Source organism: Xyrauchen texanus, chromosome 41, assembly GCF_025860055.1.
Source record: "Xyrauchen texanus isolate HMW12.3.18 chromosome 41, RBS_HiC_50CHRs, whole genome shotgun sequence".
NCBI classification, from domain to species: domain Eukaryota; kingdom Metazoa; phylum Chordata; class Actinopteri; order Cypriniformes; family Catostomidae; genus Xyrauchen; species Xyrauchen texanus.
This window is the reverse complement of record NC_068316.1, coordinates 2,461,727-2,485,321: the sequence shown is the minus strand read 5'-3', so window position 1 is coordinate 2,485,321 and position 23,595 is coordinate 2,461,727. Positions and strand designations below refer to the sequence as shown.

The 23,595-nt window shown below is 39.2% G+C and overlaps 1 protein-coding gene across 8 annotated transcripts in view; it reads right to left on the bottom strand.

Moving 5' to 3' along the window:
* Positions 1–23,595, bottom strand: part of slc12a7b (solute carrier family 12 member 7b) — a 115,573-nt gene that overhangs the window by 44,428 nt on the left and 47,550 nt on the right. For all 8 annotated transcript variants that reach the window (XM_052113350.1, XM_052113351.1, XM_052113354.1 and 5 more), the window contains exons 2-3: positions 3,240–3,334; positions 654–785 (exon numbers count right to left, since the gene is read on the bottom strand). In XM_052113350.1, coding sequence (XP_051969310.1) covers positions 654–785; positions 3,240–3,334 — 227 coding nt within the window. The remainder of the gene's footprint in view (positions 1–653; positions 786–3,239; positions 3,335–23,595) is intronic.

Genomic DNA, 23,595 nt, shown 5'->3' with positions numbered 1-23,595 from the left:
CACAGGTAGTTTGACTTGATTGCATCATTTACAGTGCATCATAGAAGTGGGCGGTGGCTTTGTTTGGTGCGATTCTCCAATTGGTGGATTGTCCCGCAGAAATTACACACTTCAGCTTAAAAGTACTGGGTCTGTTTTCCCATTCCATGTTCTCTGTAGTTTTCTCAAGTCTTTTCAATAGAAGTTTCATCAACAGCATGACATATTAAACTGTCTATCCACTCATAGACTCGTTTCATTTTACTCAAATTAAAAATGGCATCTGCAATGACGAAGGTCTATTGCCTTCCTGACTGGTGAAATGCAACAACAGTCTGTAATAGAACTTTCCAAACAATCTGACCGGTGTTCATTTCCTGTCATATTGTCCACAGACAGTCAACAAAGACTGTGAGAATGTCAAGAATGTGTGTCTGAATTGTTTTTGATTAAAGTGCAGACATTGTGCACAAAGTTCAAACATCTAATGACATGCATATATCTTTAAATCAACTTCACGTTTAAATCACGTTTAAAGATAATGTACATTTTGTTCAGGATTACTTCAGAGTACTGTGAGTTCTCACTAATAACAATGGGTTTAGAACAACATGAATGCGAATGAATAATGTGTGGGTGAACTATTTCTTTAGCTAGATGGTTTACTGTGTTACCTTAACGGTTTTTTTCTTGGCACCCTCGTCTTCATCAGCCTCCTCGTGCTCTCTGACGCCCTGCGTGAGGTTTGTGTAGTTTGCCAGCTTGTTGAGGAGTGAAGACACCATGGGGTTGCTGTCCATCTCTTCCTGAAAGGTTAAAGGTCATCTGCTTCATATAAACTGAAGTATTCCAAACCATTAATTCTTTTCAAAAACTCAAAAAGTAAAAATACGTTTGGGTACCAACATGCAAAATCAAAGAACATAATAACAGCTTCGATCATCCAAAATCTTAAAATTATATAATAATAAACGTCATGACCCAGAAAATACTTTATTTGTGGTCATAAACATGAAACAAAATAAGAATGTGGGAAACAGAGCAGAAAAAAGACGTGCTGTCAAAACGTTGGCCTGAAAATAGCTACAAAATCCATAAAAAAAATCTATTCAGAATTTATGTGATATTGTGAATAAACCAGTCGCTCACATTTCACCCAAAATCAAAAGAAAAAAATGAAAGGAAAATAAATAATGTGTGTGTGATATATATATATATATATATATATATATATATATATATACACACAGTGGGTACAGAAAGTATTCAGACCCCCTTACATTTTTCACTCTTTGTTATATTGCTAAAATCATTTAAGTTCATTTTTTTTCCTCATTATTGTACACACAGCACCCCATATTGACAGAAAAACACAGAATTGTTGACATTTTTGCACATTTATTAAAAAGAAAAACTGAAATATCACATGGTCCTAAGTATTCAGACCCTTTGTTCAGTATTTAGTAGAAGCACCCTTTTGATCTAATACAGCCATGAGTCTTTTTGGGAAAGATGCAACAAGTTTTTCACATCTGGATTTGGGTATCCTCTGCCATTCCTCCTTGCAGATCCTCTCCAGTTCTGTCAGGTTGGATGGTAAACGTTGGTGGACAGCCATTTTCAGGTCTTTCCAGAGATGCTCAATTGGGTTTAAGTCAGGGCTCTGGCTGGGCCATTCAAGAACAGTCACGGAGTTGTTGTGAAGCCACTCCTTCGTTATTTTAGCGGTGTGCTTAGGGTCATTGTCTTGTTGGAAGGTGAACCTTCGGCCCAGTCTGAGGTCCAGAGCACTCTGGAGAAGGTTTTCGTCCAGAATATCCCTGTACTTGGCCGCATTCATCTTTCCCTCGATTGTAACCAGTCGTTCTGTCCCTGCAGCTGAAAAACACCCCCACAGCATGATGCTGCCACCACCATGCTTCACTGTTGAGACTGTATTGGACAGGTGATGAGCAGTGCCTGGTTTTCTCCACACATACCGCTTAGAATTAAGGCCAAAAAGTTCTATCTTGGTCTCATCAGACCAGAGAATCTTATTTATCACCATCTTGGAGTCCTTCAGGTGTTTTTTCATGTGTCTTGCACTGAGGAGAGGCTTCCGTCGGGCCACTCTGCCATAAAGCCCCGACTGGTGGATGGCTGCAGTGATGGTTGACTTACTACAACTTTCTCCCATCTCCCGACTGCATCTCTGGAGCTCAGCCACAGTGATCTTTGGGTTCTTCTTTACCTCTCTCACCAAGGCTCTTCTCCCCCGATAGCTCAGTTTGGCCGGACGGCCAGCTCTAGGAAGGGTTCTGGTCATCCCAAACGTCTTCCATTTAAGGATTATGGAGGCCACTGTGCTCTTATGAACCTTAAGGGCAGCAGAAATGTTTTTGTAACCTTGGCCAGATCTGTGCCTTGCCACAATTCTGTCTCTGAGCTCTTCAGGCAGTTCCTTTGACCTCATGATTCTCATTTGCTCTGACATGCACTGTGAGCTGTAAGGTCTTATATAGACAGGTGTTTGGCTTTCCTAATCAAGTCCAATCAGTATAATCAAACACAGCTGGACTCAACTGAAGGTGTAGAACCATCTCAAGGATGATCAGAAGAAATGGACAGCACCTGAGTTAAATATATGAGTGTCACAGCAAAGGGTCTGAATACTTAGGACCATGTGATATTTCAGTTTTTCTTTTTCAATAAATGTGCAAAATGTCAACAATTCTGTGTTTTTCTGTCAATATGGGGTGCTGTGTGTACAATAATGAGGAAAAAAAATGAACTTAAATGATTTTAGCAAATGGCTGCAATATAACAAAGAGTGAAAAATTTAAGGGGGTCTGAATACTTTCCGTACCCACTGTATATATATGTATACTGTATATATAAACCATTGTAATATTTATTGTACTGCCTTTTATATATACAATTAAAAAAAACATTGTGTGATACAATTAATGTACTACATTAATTATGTATTTTGTTTTAAACAATGGGAATCTATCTAAAATCACCATTGAAAATAATGCAGTTTATTTTTGGCTACATTACCGTAATGTGTGTGTGTGTGTGTGTGTGTGTGTCTATGTGTCTATAATTGGCATATGATGGCTTAATGAACCTAAAAATGGTTTTTGGGATGAAATATGACATGGACATGGATTCATTAGCTTCACCAGAAATAATAAGTAATCGTAAAATTCAACAGTCCTTTTTTTTAATAAATGAATGCAAATAAAAAGGACCTTGCAGCAGAAATTAAAAGATAGTACCTCAAAAAGTGCCATGTTTTTCCCATCGTAGAGGCTTCCTTTAATATCATCCGTGTTATTGATGAACGGACTGTGTTCCCTTGGGTTTCCATCACCTATGCAAGGCAGATAGATAGACAGAGAGAGAGAGAGAGAGAGAGAGAGAGAGAGAGAGAGACAAAATGGGATTTTATAGAGGACATTAGTGACATCAAGGTGACTCCAGGAAATGTACAACAAAAATGCTGTTTGCCTACAGAGGCCAATAAGAGTTGATTATGGTATGTTATGCATGATGATGTGTTATCTTCTGGGTAGTTAATGACGAAAAAGTGATTCCCCAAGGCGTGAAGAAAGGTGGAAAATGGATCCCAGTTCAAATGAACCTGCACTAAAACTGTCATTAGTTGCCGCTGGCTTGTTTGAATGATTTTCCTATAATTAGAACATGCATGGCGATCGATGTGTTCTCCGGGGCACTACGGTTCATTGGTCAAACTCTAGAGATGTTCAGAACAACTGTGGCATATGGTTTCCTGTCATGAACAGTTTTAGTCCTCTTTAAAAGAGTTATAAAACCTAAAATGTAAAGCTTAAAGCTTGCATTACGTTGAGGTGGACACAGCTTGCCCATTGAACCCATTGCTTTTGTGGTTATACAGTGATTCACTAGACTGTGGTGGCCCGTCAGTTTCCAAATGAACCAAAAAGATTTGTATACTTCACATAATAATATAAAATATCTCTAACATTGGGTTTTGTGCTGTTGCATCGGCAAAGCATCCCCCTGCTGTACATGTGCATGCTCTCAAGCGCACACGCACACACACACACACACACACACACACACACACACACACAGGAACCACCTGACTGCATCCGAGATGTTACAGCTGCATACTTATGTCGACTGACATATCCGTCTGACCAATTTACAAGCACATGTCAAAGCTTAATGTCGAGCCCAGATGTAACGTTATGCTATTTGTAATGTTAACTAATCAAGTTGAAGCAACGCTACTGTTTTAAGCTTAATGTTTGTAACCTTGATTTTCAGATCATGAGCATTTTTTAATATTTCAAGAAGAGAGAGCGAAATCCACCACCAGATGAGAAAGAAACAGCTGCAGAGGTAGCTAGCTAGGATAGCTAGCATAGTTAGATGGCAACTCAACAGCCAAACAGATTCTTCATTGGCTTTTGTCAAGAAATAAACTGGAATAGGAATAGATGAATTTTAACGTTACTTGTTTATTTGTAGCAGAAGATACAGCTGGGGATGCAGGAGAGACAGCCTCGGCTGACTCTCATGGAAGGATAGACATTCAGAGAGGGACAGCAGGTTAGGTAATTCCCATAGGGACAGCAGGGGAGACAGCCTCCATGGAGAGAGGGACAGCAGGGTAGGTAATTCCCATAGGGACAGCAGGGGAGACAGCCTCCATGGAGAGAGGGACAGCAGGGTAGGTAATTCCCATAGGGACAGCAGGGGAGGCAGCCTCCATGGAGAGAGGGACAGCAGGGTAGGTAATTCCCATAGGGACAGCAGGGGAGGCAGCCTCCACTGAGGGAGGGACAGCAGGTGATTTTAACAGTAGAGAAAGGGGCAGTAGGTCAGAGTAGTTTCAGCTCAGTTTTTGAACTATGTTACCATGCTTTGTGGGTGTGACTTTTTTGCCACGTCATCACCATTCACATCTATACAACCAATATGTTTATGATTACATTACTACTAGAGCTTCGTAGATCTAGCTTCTTAATTTTGCTCTCAAAGTGCACCAGACTGATGCATTTAACTTTACACAAAAATCCTGTGGGAAACACACTTCTCCCCTTTTTTCTCCCAATTTGGAAAGCCCAATTCCCAATGTTCTCTAAGTCCTCGTGGTGGCGTAGTGACTAAATCAGGGTGGCGGAGGACGAAACTCAGCTGCCTCTGTGTCTGAGACATCAACCCAAACATCTTATCATGTGGCTAGTTGAGCGTGTTACCGCGGAGAATAGCTTGAAGTCTCCACACGTGCAATTCTCCACGGCATCCACGCACAACCACGCGACCCACCGAGAGAGAGAACCACATTATAGCAACCATGAGGAGGTTACCCCAGGGCACACCCTGGGATTTGAACTAGCGAACTCTAGGGGGTGGTAGTCAGCGTCTTTACCACTGAGCTACCCAGACCCCATATATAAAGATTTGAAATTGCACACTGGATTTATTTTCAGATATTTCTTCAGCCCTCTCATTATGACGTAAAATTCAGATTTAGTGATGTGCAGTCGTGGTCCAAGTTTCTTGGATTAGACAAATGTTTCTTGTGTCGGCAGTTCTACAAGATAGAGAATGAAACACCTTTTAACAGTGTTAATGGAGTTCAATAATACACTCTGTGTGTATGTTAAATGGAGAAAAAAAAAGAAAAGCTTTTGGAAACCTGCCGACAACTATGAAATTGACCGTTCACCAGGTTGGATATCCACCAAAGTCACTGCACGATTATGCAAGAAAACCACTAGATTCTCCAATCAAATGCGGGCCATTTTGAAACATGGTTAATACAGCCTTAAACAATAATAATTTATCTATAAACTGGACTGAAAAAAGTAACCGAGTGCAAAACAGACTGCTACACATTGAGTGTGTTTACATACAAACAGAACACCACGTTCATCAAGTTAATGTCTCCTTTGGACGTCAAAATGTAAACATGTCGACTCTGGCCTCAATGAATGTGCCGACAAAGAAAACTTTGAAAATGTCTCTGCATCCGTTTTAAAAACTATTGGTTGATTAATCAGTTATCAGCCTTTTCCGCCACCTTAGTTATCGTATAGGCAAAATACACTACCGGTCGACCTCTAATGCATAATCCTGTGGGAATCATAGACATGACCAGGGTGTTGCTTGTGCCACGCTCAAACAGAAAAAAGTTAAAAACATTCTGGAATTTAACTTTGACATTCAAAGTGTCTTTTAATTGCTTTTTGCACCGTATTGTACAAACCAAATGTTTTGAACCACTAGTACTAGTGATGGATACTGTTGATTTAGTAGAAGAGTGAAAAAATAACCTGCACCATTTTCAGCCTCTGAAGAATGAGTAATTTTGGATTTTACTACAGGTCAGCCTAAACTTGACTAGCTTTTTGAAGCCAAAATTAGCTTATGTCATGAGCTTTTATGGGGGGAGGTATTAGCTTCAGAAGTTGTAAGAATTGAGAGCCCTACTGTAAAATCCAGTCCAATCCAGCTTTAGTTGAATGAAGGTCTACATGGTCATTTATGGTCACTATTGTCCAGATTTGTTTATGTGGCTGAACAGCTGGAATACCAGGCGGTGGGTCGACCACCTTGGCTAAGCTGGTGGGGACCAGTTTGAGCTGATTAACTATGGATCAAGACATAGCTTGAACTTGTTGACCAGTCTGACCACCTTTGGCTGGTATGACCTGGTTGTTCCAGGTTCTTCCTTTAACTTTTGGTTGAAACACTATGGTGAACAATTAGAAGGGTTTAGGCACCATGCAAACCATATCATGAGCACAATGTAGACTCAAACCAAGAGTCAAGATACAAAGCTCTGAGAAAACAGAGAAACTGAATGGAAGTCGACTGGTATTGGATTTTGCCGATACCAATAACGAAGATGGTGGAAAAAGACCATAACCGATGAATCGGCTGATAGATTTTGGAATCAATTTATGAATGTAAAGAAAATATATACATCTTATTATGATGGGGACGGGTACAAACACAAAGGCTACAAGAGTCCAAAAGGAATACAAATTTGTTTAACCAAAATCACAATAATAACCAGAAAACAATTAAGATTTGGTTCATAACGTGGGAATTTGAACCTAACAACCTAAAACACACCAGGGACTCTTAATTTGAAATTACGGAGATTTGGCTCAATGCTCTATATTTAAGTATTTTCAGGCTTTTTATAACCTATCTATTCACTAGATTAAGGGTTATGTGTGTATACATACATACTGTATATATCTATATATGAGGATAAAAATATGGAGAATAATGTCAATGATAAAATGGTTAGAAACTGCAAATCCCACGAGTAGTCAGTGATTGTTTTTATGTCACCTCTAAAGGCTGTTGTTATACTGCAGAACCAAACCATGAATTTTCTATTATCGGCCACAGAGGAATAATAAAAAATAAAAAAAACATAAAAAAAAAAAAAGTACACACTCCCATTGCAAATTGACTCCCACCCTAACAACTCTTGTTTGTGTGTACATTTGGCAAGTTCATTTAGAGGGTTTTCTATTATACAACTAGAGCTGCAACTAATAATTATTTTGATAATCGACTAATCTAAGGATTATTAGAACGATTATTTGACTATTCAGGCGATTATTGTAATGATTAATCATTAGCTCTTATCCGATTATTCAGCTTGTGTCCTGACTTATAAGGTTGTATTAAATGTGCTTGCTAACAATAAAGAGAACAAAATCATCTTTTATACCTCTAAATGACATTCACTGAATTAAAGAAAAAAAAATGCTTTGTTTAATTCAGTAAAAAGATTCACTGCAATAAATCCTGTTGTTATCAAGAGTTTTTGTCTTGTTTTCCATTTTAAAATTGTCAGTGAGCAACACACACATTTGTTCCAGATGTAGAGCCTCTGCAACAGGGTGTTTGGGTGACGTTTCGGCAGCATACTCGCTCAGCAAAGCGTCAGGACTCTCCCGTTCCTGCTACGGTTTCCAATCAATTCTCCCTACTCAGTGATGCACCAACTGAGAATCATGTTGAAAGAGCCTTCATAATTGGTGATTCTATTGTAAGGAAATTGGAAATAGAGACTCCAGCCACCATTGTAAAATGCATTTCCCGGGCTTGAGCATCTGATATCAGAGCAAATTTACAAGTGCTGGCTAATTCTAAACATAATTTTCTAAATTGTTATTCATGTCGGTACTAATGATGTCCGGCTTCACGAGTAAGAGATCATTAAAGATAATGTTAAAGAGGTGTGTGAACTTGCAAAAACAATGTCAGACACTGTAATATGCTCTGGCCCCCTCCTTGCTCATCATGGTGATGAGGTTTACAGTAGATTAGTGTCACTGAACGGCTGGATGTCTGAGTGGTGTCCGGAGAATAGAATAGGATTTATAGACAATTGAGAGTTTCTGGGGTAGACCTGACCTGCTAAAGAGAGAAAGGACTCCCTCCTTCCAGGCAAGGTGCCGCTCTCCTCTCTAGTAATTTGGCTCATAGTCTTAATAGTGATAGTATTTGACTTACTGGGGCCCAGGTCAGGAAGCAGACAAATTGGCTAATCCGAATGTCTGCTAGCTGCCTTGAGACGTCACACGTCACATAAACTACAACACATAGAGTCTGTATCACCTAGATATCATAAAGAGACTGTGTCTGTTCCCCAAACTAACAAACACAAAACTCTCACTAAATCGTTTATAAAAAATGTAATTAAGGTTGAGACTTAAGGGCTACTAACATTAGATCTCTTTCTACCAAAGCACAAATTGTAAACTAAATTACTACAGATCATAGTTGAATGAATGAATATATGAATATATTAGTCTACTCCCCTAGGTTATTGTTATAAACATGAGCCTCATCAGAACGGTCGATGAGATGTCGCTACAATATACAGTGAATATATAAGAGGTGTTACTCAGAGGACAGGATATAAGTCTTTTGAACTAATAATGCTTAATGTGACACTGTCAGATATAAATAAATGAATACTTTTTTGCCCCTGCTACAGTATATAGATCACCCGGGCCTTATACTGATTTCCTTGGTGATTTTGCAAATGTTCTATCAGATCTTGTAGTTACTGTAGATAGAGCTTTAACTGTTGGTGACTTCAACATTCACATAAATAATGAAAATGAAACATTGGGATTAGCATTTATCGATATTCTCAACTCTCTTTGAGTCAGACAAAATGTAATCGGACCAACTCGTCGCATATCATACGCTAGATTTAATTCTGTCATATGGAGTTGATGTTGATAATATATCTGCCGCAGAGCGATGATATCTCAGATCATTACCTCGTTTCTTGTTTGTTGCGATCAGCTAATGTCACTCAATCTACACCATGCTATCGTTCAGGTAAAACTATTCTTTCGACCACTAAAGATAGCTTCACTATTAATCTCCCAGAATTGTCTCATACTCGCTAAGCCAAAAAGTCTAGTAGAACTTGACGTAATAACATAAAATATAAATACAGTCCTCTTTAGCACTCTTGATAGTGTCATCACCCTTCAATTAAATACAATTAAAGAAAAAAGCCCTGCACCCCCACACTCATGCTCTCAAGAGAGCAGCTCGGAAAATGGTGCGCAAGTGGAAGATAACAAAATTAGACTTATTTCACGGTACATGGAAGGTTAGTGTCTGTAGCTATAGACAGGCACTAAAAGCTGCCAGGTCAGCATATTTTAGCAAACTCATAGAAAACAACCATAGCAATCCAAGGTGTTTTTTCAGTACTGTGGCTAAATTGGTTTAGAATAAGCTTCGACTGAGCCAGATATTCCGTCGTAGCACAAGAGTAGTGAGTGTCTCATCATTTTCCTCATGAGCAACTTCAATCCTTCGTTGTCATAGGTCATGTAGAGCTAACAAAACGGATTAAAAAAATCAAAAGCCACAACATGTTTGTTAGATCCAATACCAACTAAGCTCTTAAAAGAGGTATTCCCTGTAATTTCAGAACCTCTTCTTAATATTTTTAACTCCTTGCTATCCTTGGAACATGTCCCAAAAAACTTTAAAATGGCTGTTATCAAACCACTTATTAAGAGGCCACAACTTGATTCTGGAGACCTGGCTAATTACAGACCGATTTCAAATCTACCATTTATGTCGAAAATACTAGAAAAGTTTGTGTCCTCCAAACTATGTTAATTTCAACAAAGAAATGGTATGTATAAACAATTTCAGTCAGGATTTAGGCCCCATCACAGTACAGAGACTTATCAGAGTTACAAATTACATGCTCTTATCATCTAATCGCGGCTGCACTTCTCTTCTAGTGCTTTTAGATCTTAGTGCTGCATTCGACACTTAGTGCTGATCATGACATTCTCTTGAATAAGCTGGAGAATTATGTTGGCATTAGTCGACTTGCATAAGCATGGCTTAGGTTTTATTTAGCAGACTGCTACGACTTTGTATGTGTAAATGAGGAATTGTCAAATCAAACAAAAGTTAAGTATGCAGGGGTCAGTTTTAGGGCCCCTGGGAGATATTATCAGGAATCGTGGAATAAGTTTCCACTGTTATGCCAACGATACACAACTTTATATTTCTTCTAAACTTGATGACATTTCACAATTCTCCAAATTAGCAGAGTGTATCAATTAAATCAATGATTGGATGGCCAGAAACTTCCTTCTACTCAATTCTGACAAAACAGAGGTACTGATTATTGGACCAAAAACCTCTAAAAAAATAAGCTGCTAAAATATAATTTGACTCTCGATAAATGTAGCTACATCGTCTTCAACAGCGAAGAACTTAGGTGTTATATTTTATACCAATCTCCATCCATCCATCTTCAATCGCTTATTCAAAGTCGGGTCGTGGGGGCAGCAGCTCCAGCAGGGGACCCTAAACTTCCCTATCCTGAGCCACATTAACCAGCTCTGACTGGGGGACCCCGAGGTTTTCCCAGGCCAGTGTGGAGATGAAATCTCTCCACCTAGTCCTGGGTCTTACCCGAGGCCTCCTCCCAGCTGGACGTGCCTGAAACACCTCCCTAGGGAGGCGCCCAGGGGGCATCCTTACCAGATGCCCAAACCACCTCAACTGACTCCTTTCGACGCAAAGGAGCAGCGGCTCTACTCCGAGCTCCTCACGGATGACTGAGCTCCTCACCTTATCTCTAAGGGAGAAGCCCGCCACCCTTCTGAGAAAGCCCATTCGGCCGCTTGTACTCACGACCTAGTTCTTTCAGTCATGACCCAGAAGTTTTTTGACTTCAGAGGATGAACTGATGCCAACTCCAACTGTAAGACATCGAATACTTCATATGCCACTGCCTGAACCTTGGACTAGGATAGGCCGCACCGAAATGACCTGCCGGTTGAACTGTGATGCACCTCTGCCTGCATCACCTCGGTCTAATGATGGACTACACTCTTATAATGAAATACATAGACTAACAATTGCCAACAAAAGCCTTCATCAGCAAACTAACAAAGAACAATGAACTTCTGCAGTTTATCCAGGATGGACTTCAAAGACATTAGTCATTAATATTACAGTTCATACACAATCCTTGTTTAAACACTGACCCTTAAAACTTACTTAGTTTAATAATTTTAAAGCATGACTTGCACTATACATAAGTAATATTGTCATTATATTCATGATGTCAGTCAGAGGAGAACTGGCCCCCACAGTGAGTCTGGTTTCTCCCAAGGTTATTTTTCTCCATTAATCTACATCTTATGGAGTTTTGTGTTCCTCGCCACAGTCGCCTTCAGCTTGCTCACTGGGTTTCTAAAGACAAATATTATTTAATTTTCATACACAAAATACAATTATATTTAATCAAACTACACAATGAACACCTCTAAGACTTTAATAAAAAACAAATTGAACAGTAATGTCTATAATGCATGAATAGATTTTCAGCAAGTGTGCATGCCGAGGGACGAGCGTCCCCGCAATAGAGTGTGCACCAGCCGGTTGCAGTTTCTATCTCTCCCCCTTAGATCGGGACACTTTGCGCCACTCATAGAAGAGGTGCTGACTGCACAGAGAAATGACACTTTCAGAATTTGTAGTTATTTACATGACCCGCTTCCTTATTATATGAACTTTAATAAAGCGGCAGCTCCTCTTATTCCCCAACGAGAGTGCTTCTGTATTTACTTTTTTGGTATTTTTGTGTAATTACCTCATACTTTGCGATCTACATCACCTGAAGCTGTGAAAGTTTAGACAACTTCTGGACTGTGAGCTGCAGTGCTGCTTTTGCACAGCATCATTAGAGTTTCGTATGATCTCATGATACGGAAAATGACATAACGATGATTCGACAATGATATTTTTTAACAACACCCCTTTTTTAAGCTTTGGAACCCCATTTGGTCCAGAGTCATATGAGAAATGGTGTGTAACTCCTCAGGCCTCAAAATGATCACTAATGTACATCTGAAGCTGCTGTATAATGTCAATAGTCAGTTAAACCTTCAATCATTAAGCATAATGTTTAAAGAGGAGAATAATATGAAATTATGAAAGTTTAAATTCTAATTTAATTGCAGTGATTTCATATTTGATTTGCACAGTAATGAGCTCCATATTACTATTAAAGTCAACATAAAATGCTGCTTGCAACCTGATGCATTTATGGTTGAAATGTGGAACTGATTTCATGTTGACTTTTATCACAGATGACATAAGCTTAGCTGCTACTAGTTCTTACCAAAATTTGTGCCACTTCTATTGACAAAACACTTGAGAGGAAAATATTTAGAGGTCTTAAACTATAATTTTATTCTACAATACCGTTCACCTTCTGATGTGAATTTCTGCCTGTTTAATCAGACTGTATTTGCTTAATACAGTATGGCTAATTCTCACGAGACTTGATCCACTTTCATTTAGGCGGGACAGGATAATGACCTAGATTAGAGCTGTATGCTTATATCACTGATGACGTCATAGTTCTTCATTCAACTGTTCAAAGGCGATCCAGTGCACTGCCTTCATACAGCGATGGAAAGCAGAAAAGGAGCGATGAATGCACAGCTGAACATTTGACTCCAGGCAGCAGTTTTCTTTTTATATCTGTAGAGTCTGTGCTCGGTACGCATGTTGGCTTCAAAGTCTTTGATTGACCAGTCAAATGTGGATTATAAAATAGTCTCACTCTGCTGTCCCTAAATCTTAGATTGAGACAAACCACCTTGTCACAGGACATATCATAGTCTAATTCAGTTATATCTCAGTCTTAGCAAAATGTGTAGTTATTGTGTTTAGCCTATAAGGGCAGTCTACAGCAATGGCACAGTTTTACATTGGTCAACACTGGAGGAAAGTTTTAAAGCTCCATTACGTTCAGCCTTGACTAGACGACTAAGATGGTACAGAACCAGCCAAAATTACCAATGAGATCAGAGTTCATCCAATCAGCACCGTCACATTGTATGTCCTTGGCGTAAGATGATCTTTTCCAGACATTACAGCAGCAAACTCTTAAATCTGAGTGTTTACAAACAATCAAATTGTACACATCGAAGTCAAAGATCAAATAAAGCTCAACTTCTTTGCCAAGAATTTAGGCTCCTAAACTATTGAGCCAAAACTGGACGAAGGTGATGAGATGGATTATCATGTGCATTAAGCTCCATTTGACCAATTTCCCTTGGTAAAATAATATATGGGTGATAATATTCCTTTGGACTTACATTGAAGGTGGGACCCGAGCCATATCTAGAGACCAAAAAAATCAGTATTTTTAATTCAATTTACAAATACAAAATATGACTTTTTAACATGGAGGCATGTTCAGAGAATAACTTAAATTAAGTTTTTCTTACCCCACTGGAAAATATATTTTTCTTGTTTTAAGCATACACACTCAAAAAGATTGTTTTAGAATAATCATAATTTTTATAAGATAATATTTCTCAATTCAGGAGTCGCGTGAGGCCATCCGAGGGTCAGACATGTGAACGGCGATCTCTGCGCACTTTGCTAGTTTTTCATTATTTTTGTGTCATAAATCGGTGAGATTTGAAACACTGTTTCATAACTGTTCTATGAAGACAGTATGTCAAAGAATTCAAAAACCTCAAGCTCTGGAGACATTAAAAGCGCTTACATGCTCAAGCTGTAACTTCTGACAGGCCAGCAGATCAGGGACTCAATTTGGACGGTGCAGCGGGCGAAACGTCAACTGTCCAGCATATCTGTGATGCTGACGAAGGTCGTTGTGGACTTGGAGGATCTTGCTGTAATACATCGATGGAGGCGAAATTCTCGGAGTTTGTTACAAGAATCGGATCGATTATCTGGAGACATCGGAGAGAGAATTAGCTGCTAATCAGCTAGCAACCAAGGCATATTTGCAGTGCGTCTGGGAAAAGTTGGAAGATCTTGAGAATCGTAAAAGGCAAACCAACATCCAAATTGTTGGAATTCCTCATAAAAAGGAAGGCCGAGATATGGTAAAATTCCTAGACAAGCTCTTCATGACTCTGCTCGACATAACAGGCATAACACACACACACACACACACACACACACACACACACACACACACAGACACAGACACAGACACAGACACAGACACAGACACAGACACAGACACATACACATACACACACATATATATATACATATTCCAGTGGGGAAATTCAAGACATTGACAAACTTAATTCAAGACATTTTCTGAAAACGCCACAGTATTAACAAGCTTTAATATTATGTATGTCACGGATTGAGAGGCTCAGGACCCAAACGCAGAGTCTGACAGGACAGAAACAGGAACCAGGTGGAGGAAACAGGACCGGCAGGGAAGACTGAACACACAAGCAAGACCGACTGGAAACACTAGCACACAAGACTGGAACAAGATAAACTGGCACTGGATAGCAAACACAAGGAGACAAAAATATAGAGAGAAATAAAATGGTTTAAAATGGGACAGGTGAGGCATATGAACTAATAATAAGGAGCGGGGTATGATATAAGACAGAGAAACATGTGGTGATGCAGAAACAACACAAAGCTACGTGCTCTCACAAGACCAAACACCCTAATGGTATGAGCACACATCACCTAGACAATAACACAATATACGCCCATGCCAACCGACAAACTAGACGAGAGAATGAGTAGCAACTGCAAGCAAAGCGATGCCACCCATTCTCACACTATACAAAACCTGTGAGTACATTGCGAGGTAATCACCACGCGATGCACACAACCGGCGACAAAAACAAGTCAAAGACACCTGTGCAAGAGTTCAGCAACACACACACCCGACACCTTACTAGACCGAAGTGATCGAATCCCAGCACAACATGAAGACATCTCGTGACCAGGGCATGCAACGAGACACGAGAGACAGACAAACTACTGATACGCAATGCACCCACGTCAATAACAGACAGACATGGAGCATGAGTGTCCGGATCCAGACACAGACCGAAACTGAACCAGACAGGAAGTCAGGATCCAGACACATGAAACAAGATGGACCAAAGAGCGCTCGGCAGAGAATACAACTGAAACAGTGCGCTCACACAAAGACATACAATGAAACACAAGGCAGACATGGGACGATGATGCCACGGTCCTGTCACTCTGTCAGTCTGGTGTTGGTCTGACTGGTGACAATGTAATTGTAAATGTTTTTTTTTTTTTTTTTTATAAAGAAGTTCAGATACTTTTCCTGAAAAATAAAATAAAAATAGACTGAAATACAACTAAATGTATTGAAGTTTATGCTTTAAAAAAAACAACTGGATGTTCCATATAAAATATGTATACTCAATAAGTATACATTCAAAACTAGGCATGTTGTGGGCCATAAATTAAAGGCTTACAAAAGGGATGTGGCCCGTGTGTTGAGCTTTGACTGTGAACCTCTTGTTCGACTACGAAACAGTTTGAAACAAAGAAATCTTAAGATGCTCAAAGGACTGTTCCATGAAAGGTTGAAATTAAAGCGTCAGGTAGGGCATTAACAGGTACCCTGATTCACGGTCTCTATGGTAATAAATGGCCGCAGACTCTATTTATATCAGCTAAGCTCTCTTTCGCTTAAGCTGCCTACAGTATCTGTGTTTTACCACGGATGACTGTGCAAGAGACCGAGGCAGAAAGAGTCACTTCAATCTCTTTATCCAACACGGATCTCAAGCAATTAGAAGGCCCAAAGTCAGGCAAAGTAAATAAGCCCACGTACAAACCTCAAATGCTAGATCAATGCATGTGGTCAAGGCTTTTAAAAGTCATATCAGAAAAAGAGTTCTGCTGATATTCCAGTTGACAACATTAAAACATCAAATTATCTTGTTACAGCTACCTGTGAAGTTTCAGAAAGGACCTTTTCAATCTGCTGAAGTAAGAATAAATACTAGCTCAACACAAGAAGTCCTGGATATATACTGGCAGACAACACAAATACACTGAAATACCCCCGTTTAACTACTGTAATACAAACAAAGAATAGATCAACACAACAGTTCCAGCCTTGAAGTCAGTGTTGTCTGTTTAAGAGAAGGCGTTCTGGTTATATTTTGGTTGCCAATATCAAAACACCAAAATATTTGATTTCAGCTACCCATTAAGCTCCATAAAAGCACTTTCACTTTTATCTATTAAAGTAGGAACTACATTTAATTTAGGAACTAAATTAAAGACTAACTCAATGCAACTGGTCAGTCATAGCCATCAAAATGTCACACAGTCAGTTTAGAAAAGATGCTCAGGTTATAATCTTGTTGACAACATCAAAACGTCAAAATATCGTGTTATAGCTACGTACAAAGTTGCAGAATTGCACTTCCACACTGTCTATAGATTTAAAGCAAAGACTAGATCAACGCAACTGGTCTCAGCTTTCACAAATGTGCCTTAAAGTCAGTTTAGAAAAACCGCTCTGGTTATAATCTAGTTGACAATTTCACATCAATTGAAGAACGAAGACTAGCCCAAAGCAACTGGTCAGTTACAGACATCAAAATGTTATAAGGTCAGTTTAGAAATTATGTTCTGGTTAAATTCTGGAAGACAACTTTAAAATGCCAAACTATCTTGTTCCAGATATCTGTGGTGGTCCAGAAAAGCACTTGAAAATCGTCAATTGCAATAAGAATGAAAACTAGCTTGATCGCAGACTTCAAAAATGTTATTTAAAGTTAGATTACAAAAGATGTTCAGGTTATATTTTGGTTGACAGCATTAAAACAGGAAAATATCTTGTTCTGACATTAAAGTGCCAAAATATCAAAAGTTCCAGAGAGGCAATTTCACATCGACTGAAGCAAGGACGAAGACTAGCCCAAAGCAACTGGTCAGTCACAGCCATCAAAATAAAGGCATAAAGTCAGTTTAGAAATTATGTTCTGGTTACATTCTTGTCAAAAACATTAAATTGGCCAGATATTATCAGCTACCTACTAAGGTAGTTTTACCTCTATAAAGTACTGTAAAAATAAAAAAGTGTTATATCAAGCAGCATTAGCTACAACGTCCCTCGGTCGCAGCCATCACGAGTCAAAGAGCGCAAATCCAGGGTGCCCTGTTCCACGCCGGCCACTTACCCTGTGGACAGGAACTCGCCCCCTGCTCCATACTGATGGAGAGAGAGGGTGAGATGGGGTCTGCCGAGGGTCCCTGGACAGGCGCGCTCAATGGGGGTCTCCCCTGGTGCCTTGAGGTACGGACAACGCTAAACTAGCCCTGCGTTCAGCCACTGTAACAGTGCCAATGAAATCACTGAGAGACATCAGTCCCTGAACGCTTGATCCCTGAACTAAACCACTCATCCAGACACGGGGGAGGAGCAGAGAGAGAGACAGAGAGAAAGAGAGGGGAAAGTGAGGGATAAAGAGATAGAGAGGCAGTAAAGTGTTTTGAATGGATTGAAGGAGACAATGTGATGTAAAAGATGTAATCATGTTCAAATGAGAGAACTACATGCAGCTACACTACAGCTATAGCATTTCGGTAAAAAAAGAAATCAATAAAAAAAGTCTAGATTTAAAAACAGTATCCGGTACTGTAGATCAATAGTCCTCAATTGGTTCTGCTTCAGGACCCAAAAACCAAAACACAACAAAACTAACAAAAATGTCCTTATTAATATTGATATTTATTTATGCACTTAATTACTTTGTGCAATTGCATGTCACACTGTTTTCATATCACTGAAGTTCATATCACCATCTCACATTGAACGTTTTTAATACATCTTCATTATTTATTTGTGGTACTTTTATGCGTCGATTTAGACTCGTCCCAGACCCACACATTCAATATTAATCTATGATAATCCATGTGTGAAAGTGATGACATTAGTTTGCATGTCTGGGACTCTTCTAGCAGAAGGAAGCCACTTAATGAATTTGCTTTCATTTTAAAAAACATTTTACAGCCATAATATTACATAGTAACCATTTAAGATACAATAAAGGTACTTGAGGCTTTGTTATATTGTGTGTTGTGCCTAACAAAGCCCTTTAGCTGTGACTATATTCATAATATACAGTAGCACCGCCTCTAGCATCCTTATTGCTTAGTTGCCGAAAAATCACATTATGGGTCCCATAATGATAGCTGGTGGTTTAGTGCCTTTTCCTTAGCATGTGAACTGGAAAGTAATCACTTAACCAGATTAACCAAATCCTGTCCTTTTTATAAGTCGAAGCAGGACCAGTGGAAGCAAGGCCCACGCATGACAGAAAAATCTTTATTTACAACACTGCCAGACCTAAAAATGGCCAACAGTAGGGACGTTACAAACGTGCATGTGTATAGAGGAAATGGACACTATATGAACAACGTGAGGGTGAGGAAATGACATCGGTATTTAAGGGTGAACTATCCCTTTAAGAATAAAGTTGGATTCTCTACAACATGTACGACACACTACAACAGGAAAAACTGATTTTGAGACACTCATCAGTACTAGCGGTGGTCAAACGTCAGCTCAGTCGTGCTTGATGACGCTGTAAGCTGTTAAACCTTCAGGTAAAAGAAGCGCTGGTTACATAAAGAATGCTGGGATTGCGGGGGGTGAGGAGGGTGGTGTGCTGGTGTGGGATGAGCAATCTGAGACACTCCAGACCGCTTTAACCACAAGCCTTCCATGTGGATTTTACATTATGAGTGTCAAATGGTGCTTTTTTTTTCTCATCTAATTACCATGCTAGTCAAGGTTTATTGCACCAAAATAGTTGGGACCATTCCACCCTCTATCTGACCCATTGAGACCCTTAGCTTGTGCTGCTGTACCTTTAAGACTTAAGACTATGATGATTGTTTAACCTCTTTGATTGTGAAACAAATCGAACAAATTGAAAATGAATTCAGAGAGAAACGCTAGTAAAAGCCTATTACAGCTTGTTATTCTTTGATCGTCTTGTGATGAAACATGGGTTTATGCCTGAAGCCAAGCACTGACGTTTCGATCTCTGTCTAACAGTCATTATTTCTGTCTGTCACAAACGCTCCACATCACGCTATGAAAAACTAGGATGACAGGGATGTTATGTCATAAAACACCTCCCCATATTTGACCAATAATCATATTAGCATACTTTCCTAAGTGAAAAGTTCAATTGAAAGATGGGAATGGGAATGCTTGATTGATTCATCACATTATCCAGCATGATTTGAGAGTTAACAAGGTCAACGTCACTGATTTACATTCATTTCATTAGTGATCTAGAAATAGTGCATTAACGTCTAGAACGCTTATTTGTTTTAAGATGTTCAAGGTTTAATTTCCAGGTTTAAATTTGATTTTAAAGAGCCGACTGTGAATGTGGACTCCACCAGAGGGGGTCAGCGAGTCACTGAGGACTGATGGACGTCCTGCTCTCTCCTAATGTGTGTGTGTGTGTTTTAACACCATGCCAGCTTCTATGGCTATTTTCATGGCAAAATCAAGGTTAACAGCTGAACATCTATATAAGATGTTTGAAATCCATTTTTAATAAAAACTCTAAACTAATTCATATGTCAATGGTGTCAGCAGATTAAACCAAATGTCAATATTTGAATATAGGATATGTTCAAAATAGCATGCTATCATAATATTATCAACTCTGCGGTATATAGTATTTATACTGTGCACATTATGCACATTTTCTGTATACATGGAATAGCCAAATGTGATGAATGAACCAGAAATAATATCTTTTAAATCATAATTTGATCAAACTGGAGACATTTTAAATGGCAAATTAAAAATGCTAAATAACTGTTTTTATTTCCAAAATGATAGCAGCACGGCACTCACTGAAGCATGCATGCAACTTGATGAGGTGACGTGACAACGAAACGTTTAACGTAGCACAGTGAAAACTGTTTCACATACGATTTGTAAAAATAGGCAATATACACTATACTGTGCAGTATTCAATGAGTACTCTTAAAGTTCGATAAGCAAATAAATAATGTAGTTAAATCTTGCTTTTTTAATCTTAGACTTCTATCCAAGGTAAAGAGCTTTCTCTCTTTTAATGACCTTGAGAAAGTGATTCATGCTTTTATTTTTTCACGACTCGATTATTGTAACACTCTCTACACAGGAGTTAGCCAGACAGCGTTGGCGCGTTTGCAGACAGTCCAAAATGCGGCCGCTAGGCTACTGACAGGTACAAAAAAGCGTGAGCACATTACTCCAATTTTGTACTCTCTTCAATGGTTGCCGATCCGTTTCCGTATAGAATATAAACTTTTAATGTTTGTTTTTAAACCCTTAAATGGTCTGGCACCCATATACTTTGATTCTTTAGTGAAACGTTATACATCACATAGATCCCTACGGTCCTCTGATCAGTCTCTCTTAACGATCCCTAGATCCAGACTTCAACATAGGGGGGATCGTGCTTTCTCGATCGCTGCCCCGAAACTTTGGAATCTGTTACCCGTTCACATTAGATTGGCTCAGACTATTTCCAGTTTTAAATCATTATTAAAAACCCACCTTTTAACTCAGGCTTTTAATTCCTCTGAGCGTTGAGGCTAAATCCTCTATTGTTGTTCTATGTTGTTTTTTTGTGATGTCTATGTATTTACTCTCTATTTGTTATCGCTGGAAAGCACATTGGTGCAACTGTAGTTGCAATAAATTGTGCTATATAAATACAATAAAGAAAGAAAAGAAAGAAAAGTATTTCATTCTGCAAGGCATAAGATCTGATGCAGTCACTGTTAATACTATAATGACAATGATTAATAATACTTATATTCTCTATAATTGAACAGAACATAACTCTACTGTAAATCCTGATGAAAACCACATTTTCTATGCGTATAAAAGGAGCGTCACTGTCATAGAAATATGCCTGACATTCAACAAGGACGCCGTTAATGCACAAAAGAATGTGAGTCTATGTTTCTATTCTTTTAATTAATTGCATACAGTCCACTTACACTTCCAACTTCTTATAAATCTGCTGTCTTTGTCTACATCGCTGGTGCTGGACAGTGAATGGATTATATAATAGATTGCAGAGGGTACCGGAGAAGAACCTCAGAATTAAATTGCACTTGACCCAGCCCGTTAGCGCTTTGTACATGCAATCTCACCAAACCCACTTGCAGCTAGACCTATAGTACATGCTTGCATGAAAATACTAAAACTACAGCTTCATCACTAGAGCTCATAAAATAGAGCCCATATTCTTTCTATATTTGTAATTGTTGCTTCATGAGACTGCAGTTCATTCATTCCCTCATTAAAGATGTCAAGTACACGGTCTCTTTTCAAATACATTTATGCTTCAAATCAAACTTTGTTATGTTGTGATTAACTTCAGAGCTGTTTGGTTTGGTTCATGGCTTAAAAAGTGGGCACTGTTTCGCTTTGAAATGATACTTGTCTTCGTATGCAACATTAATTAAACTTGAAGAAAGTATTTGTTAGAAAACTTCATTTCAGTGTGATGTGGCCATAGTGACCCAAGAACTTGTTCCACCTGATTTCAATGTCTTGAAGTCAGGGTTAATATTACAGATACACAAAATGTCCACAAAATTGCTAGAAAACTCAGCCTGACTGGCCACTTAAATTTAAATTACAGACTTGAAATTGAGTAGGAATTACTGGACCTTTGTATAAATAACATGTGCGCTTGAGCAACCTTTAGACTCCACTGATGCCTTCCAATACAGTTCATCATAATACTTGACCCAAGTGTCCCACCACTGATTAGTATATACAAGCACTAAGTGAGGGAGACTAAGGGACTATGTGCTTGCGCTAAAAAAAAAAACAAGACCCATTGCAATTTATAAAACAGATTGCAGATGTCTCGAGACACATTTTTAAAAGTCTCTATAAGATACAGAATCTAAACTGTGATACAGAAATAAACCGTGCACCACAGTGCAAAGCCTGTTTGTTTATTTAATGTCAGACTTGCCGGCAGTAAAAATGACTGTTCAAACATTCAGTGGTTTTCCCAAGGAACTAGAGCAGGCAAATGGAGAAGTGGCCACTGATGGATGTCAGACAGCCAGGTCACCATTCAATGTGTCAGAGCGAAAGGGGAACACACACAGTGTCTTATCAGCCACAGCACATGGTGGGCAGCACAGCAGGCATGGCCTGCCAGGAAACAGGAAGTACTGTGTTCTGTATGAAAACACCAGTGAGAACTCAAATTTGCTCAACAAGCCTAATAGAAATTCTTCAAGAGATTTCAATCACTTCCTGCAGGCTTTATAAATCCAAACACGCCATGACTTCTTTCGTTTCATTTCAGAACTCACTAGAAAGCACACTTTTTGGGATACCATGGTTGCCCATATTACGTTCATATAAAGAATAGTTCACCCGAAACATTTACTCACCCTCATGTCGTTCCAAAGCTGTATACTGTTACGTTTTCCATGAAACACAAGAGAATAAAATAATAATATCACCCTGCAGCTCTTGCCTGGTTGCCCACTAAAGCTAAGCAGGGTTGAGCCTGGCCAGTACCTGGATGGGAGACCTCCTGGGGAAAAGCAAGGTTGCTGTTGGAAGTGGTATTAGGGAGGCCAGCAGGGGGTGCTCACCCTACGGTCTGTGTGGGTCCTAATGCCCCAGTATAGCGACGGGGACACTATACTGTAAAAAGGCACCATCCTTCGGATGAGATGTTAAAACGAGGTCCTGACTCCCTGTGGTCATTAAAATTCCCCCCATTGGCCCCATCTATCATGGCCTCGTATTAATCTCCATCCCTGAATTGGCTACATCACTCTACTCTCTCCTCCCCACCAACAGCTGGTGTGTGGTGGGTGTTCTGGCACACTATGGCTGCTGTCGCATCATCATCATCCCTATGCTATGTAAAGTGCTTTGAGTGCCTAGAAAAGCACTATATAAATGTAAGGAATTATTATTATTATTATTATTATTATACAACAGCAGTTCATAGTGTCTGTCAAGCTCTTAACTACAAAAACTAGCCAAAAGGCAGCATCAATTAGACTATAAAAAGACTCAAGTGGTTAAATCCATGTCTTCTGAAGTGATATGATAGGTGTGGGTGAGAAACAGATCAATATATGCAGCAGAGGGAAGGTTTTCCATTAATAAAAAAACGATATTTCAGTCTTTTCCTCGCACAAAGCTACTGAATGGTTTCAAAAAGAATATAATGCAAATGTAATATGGAC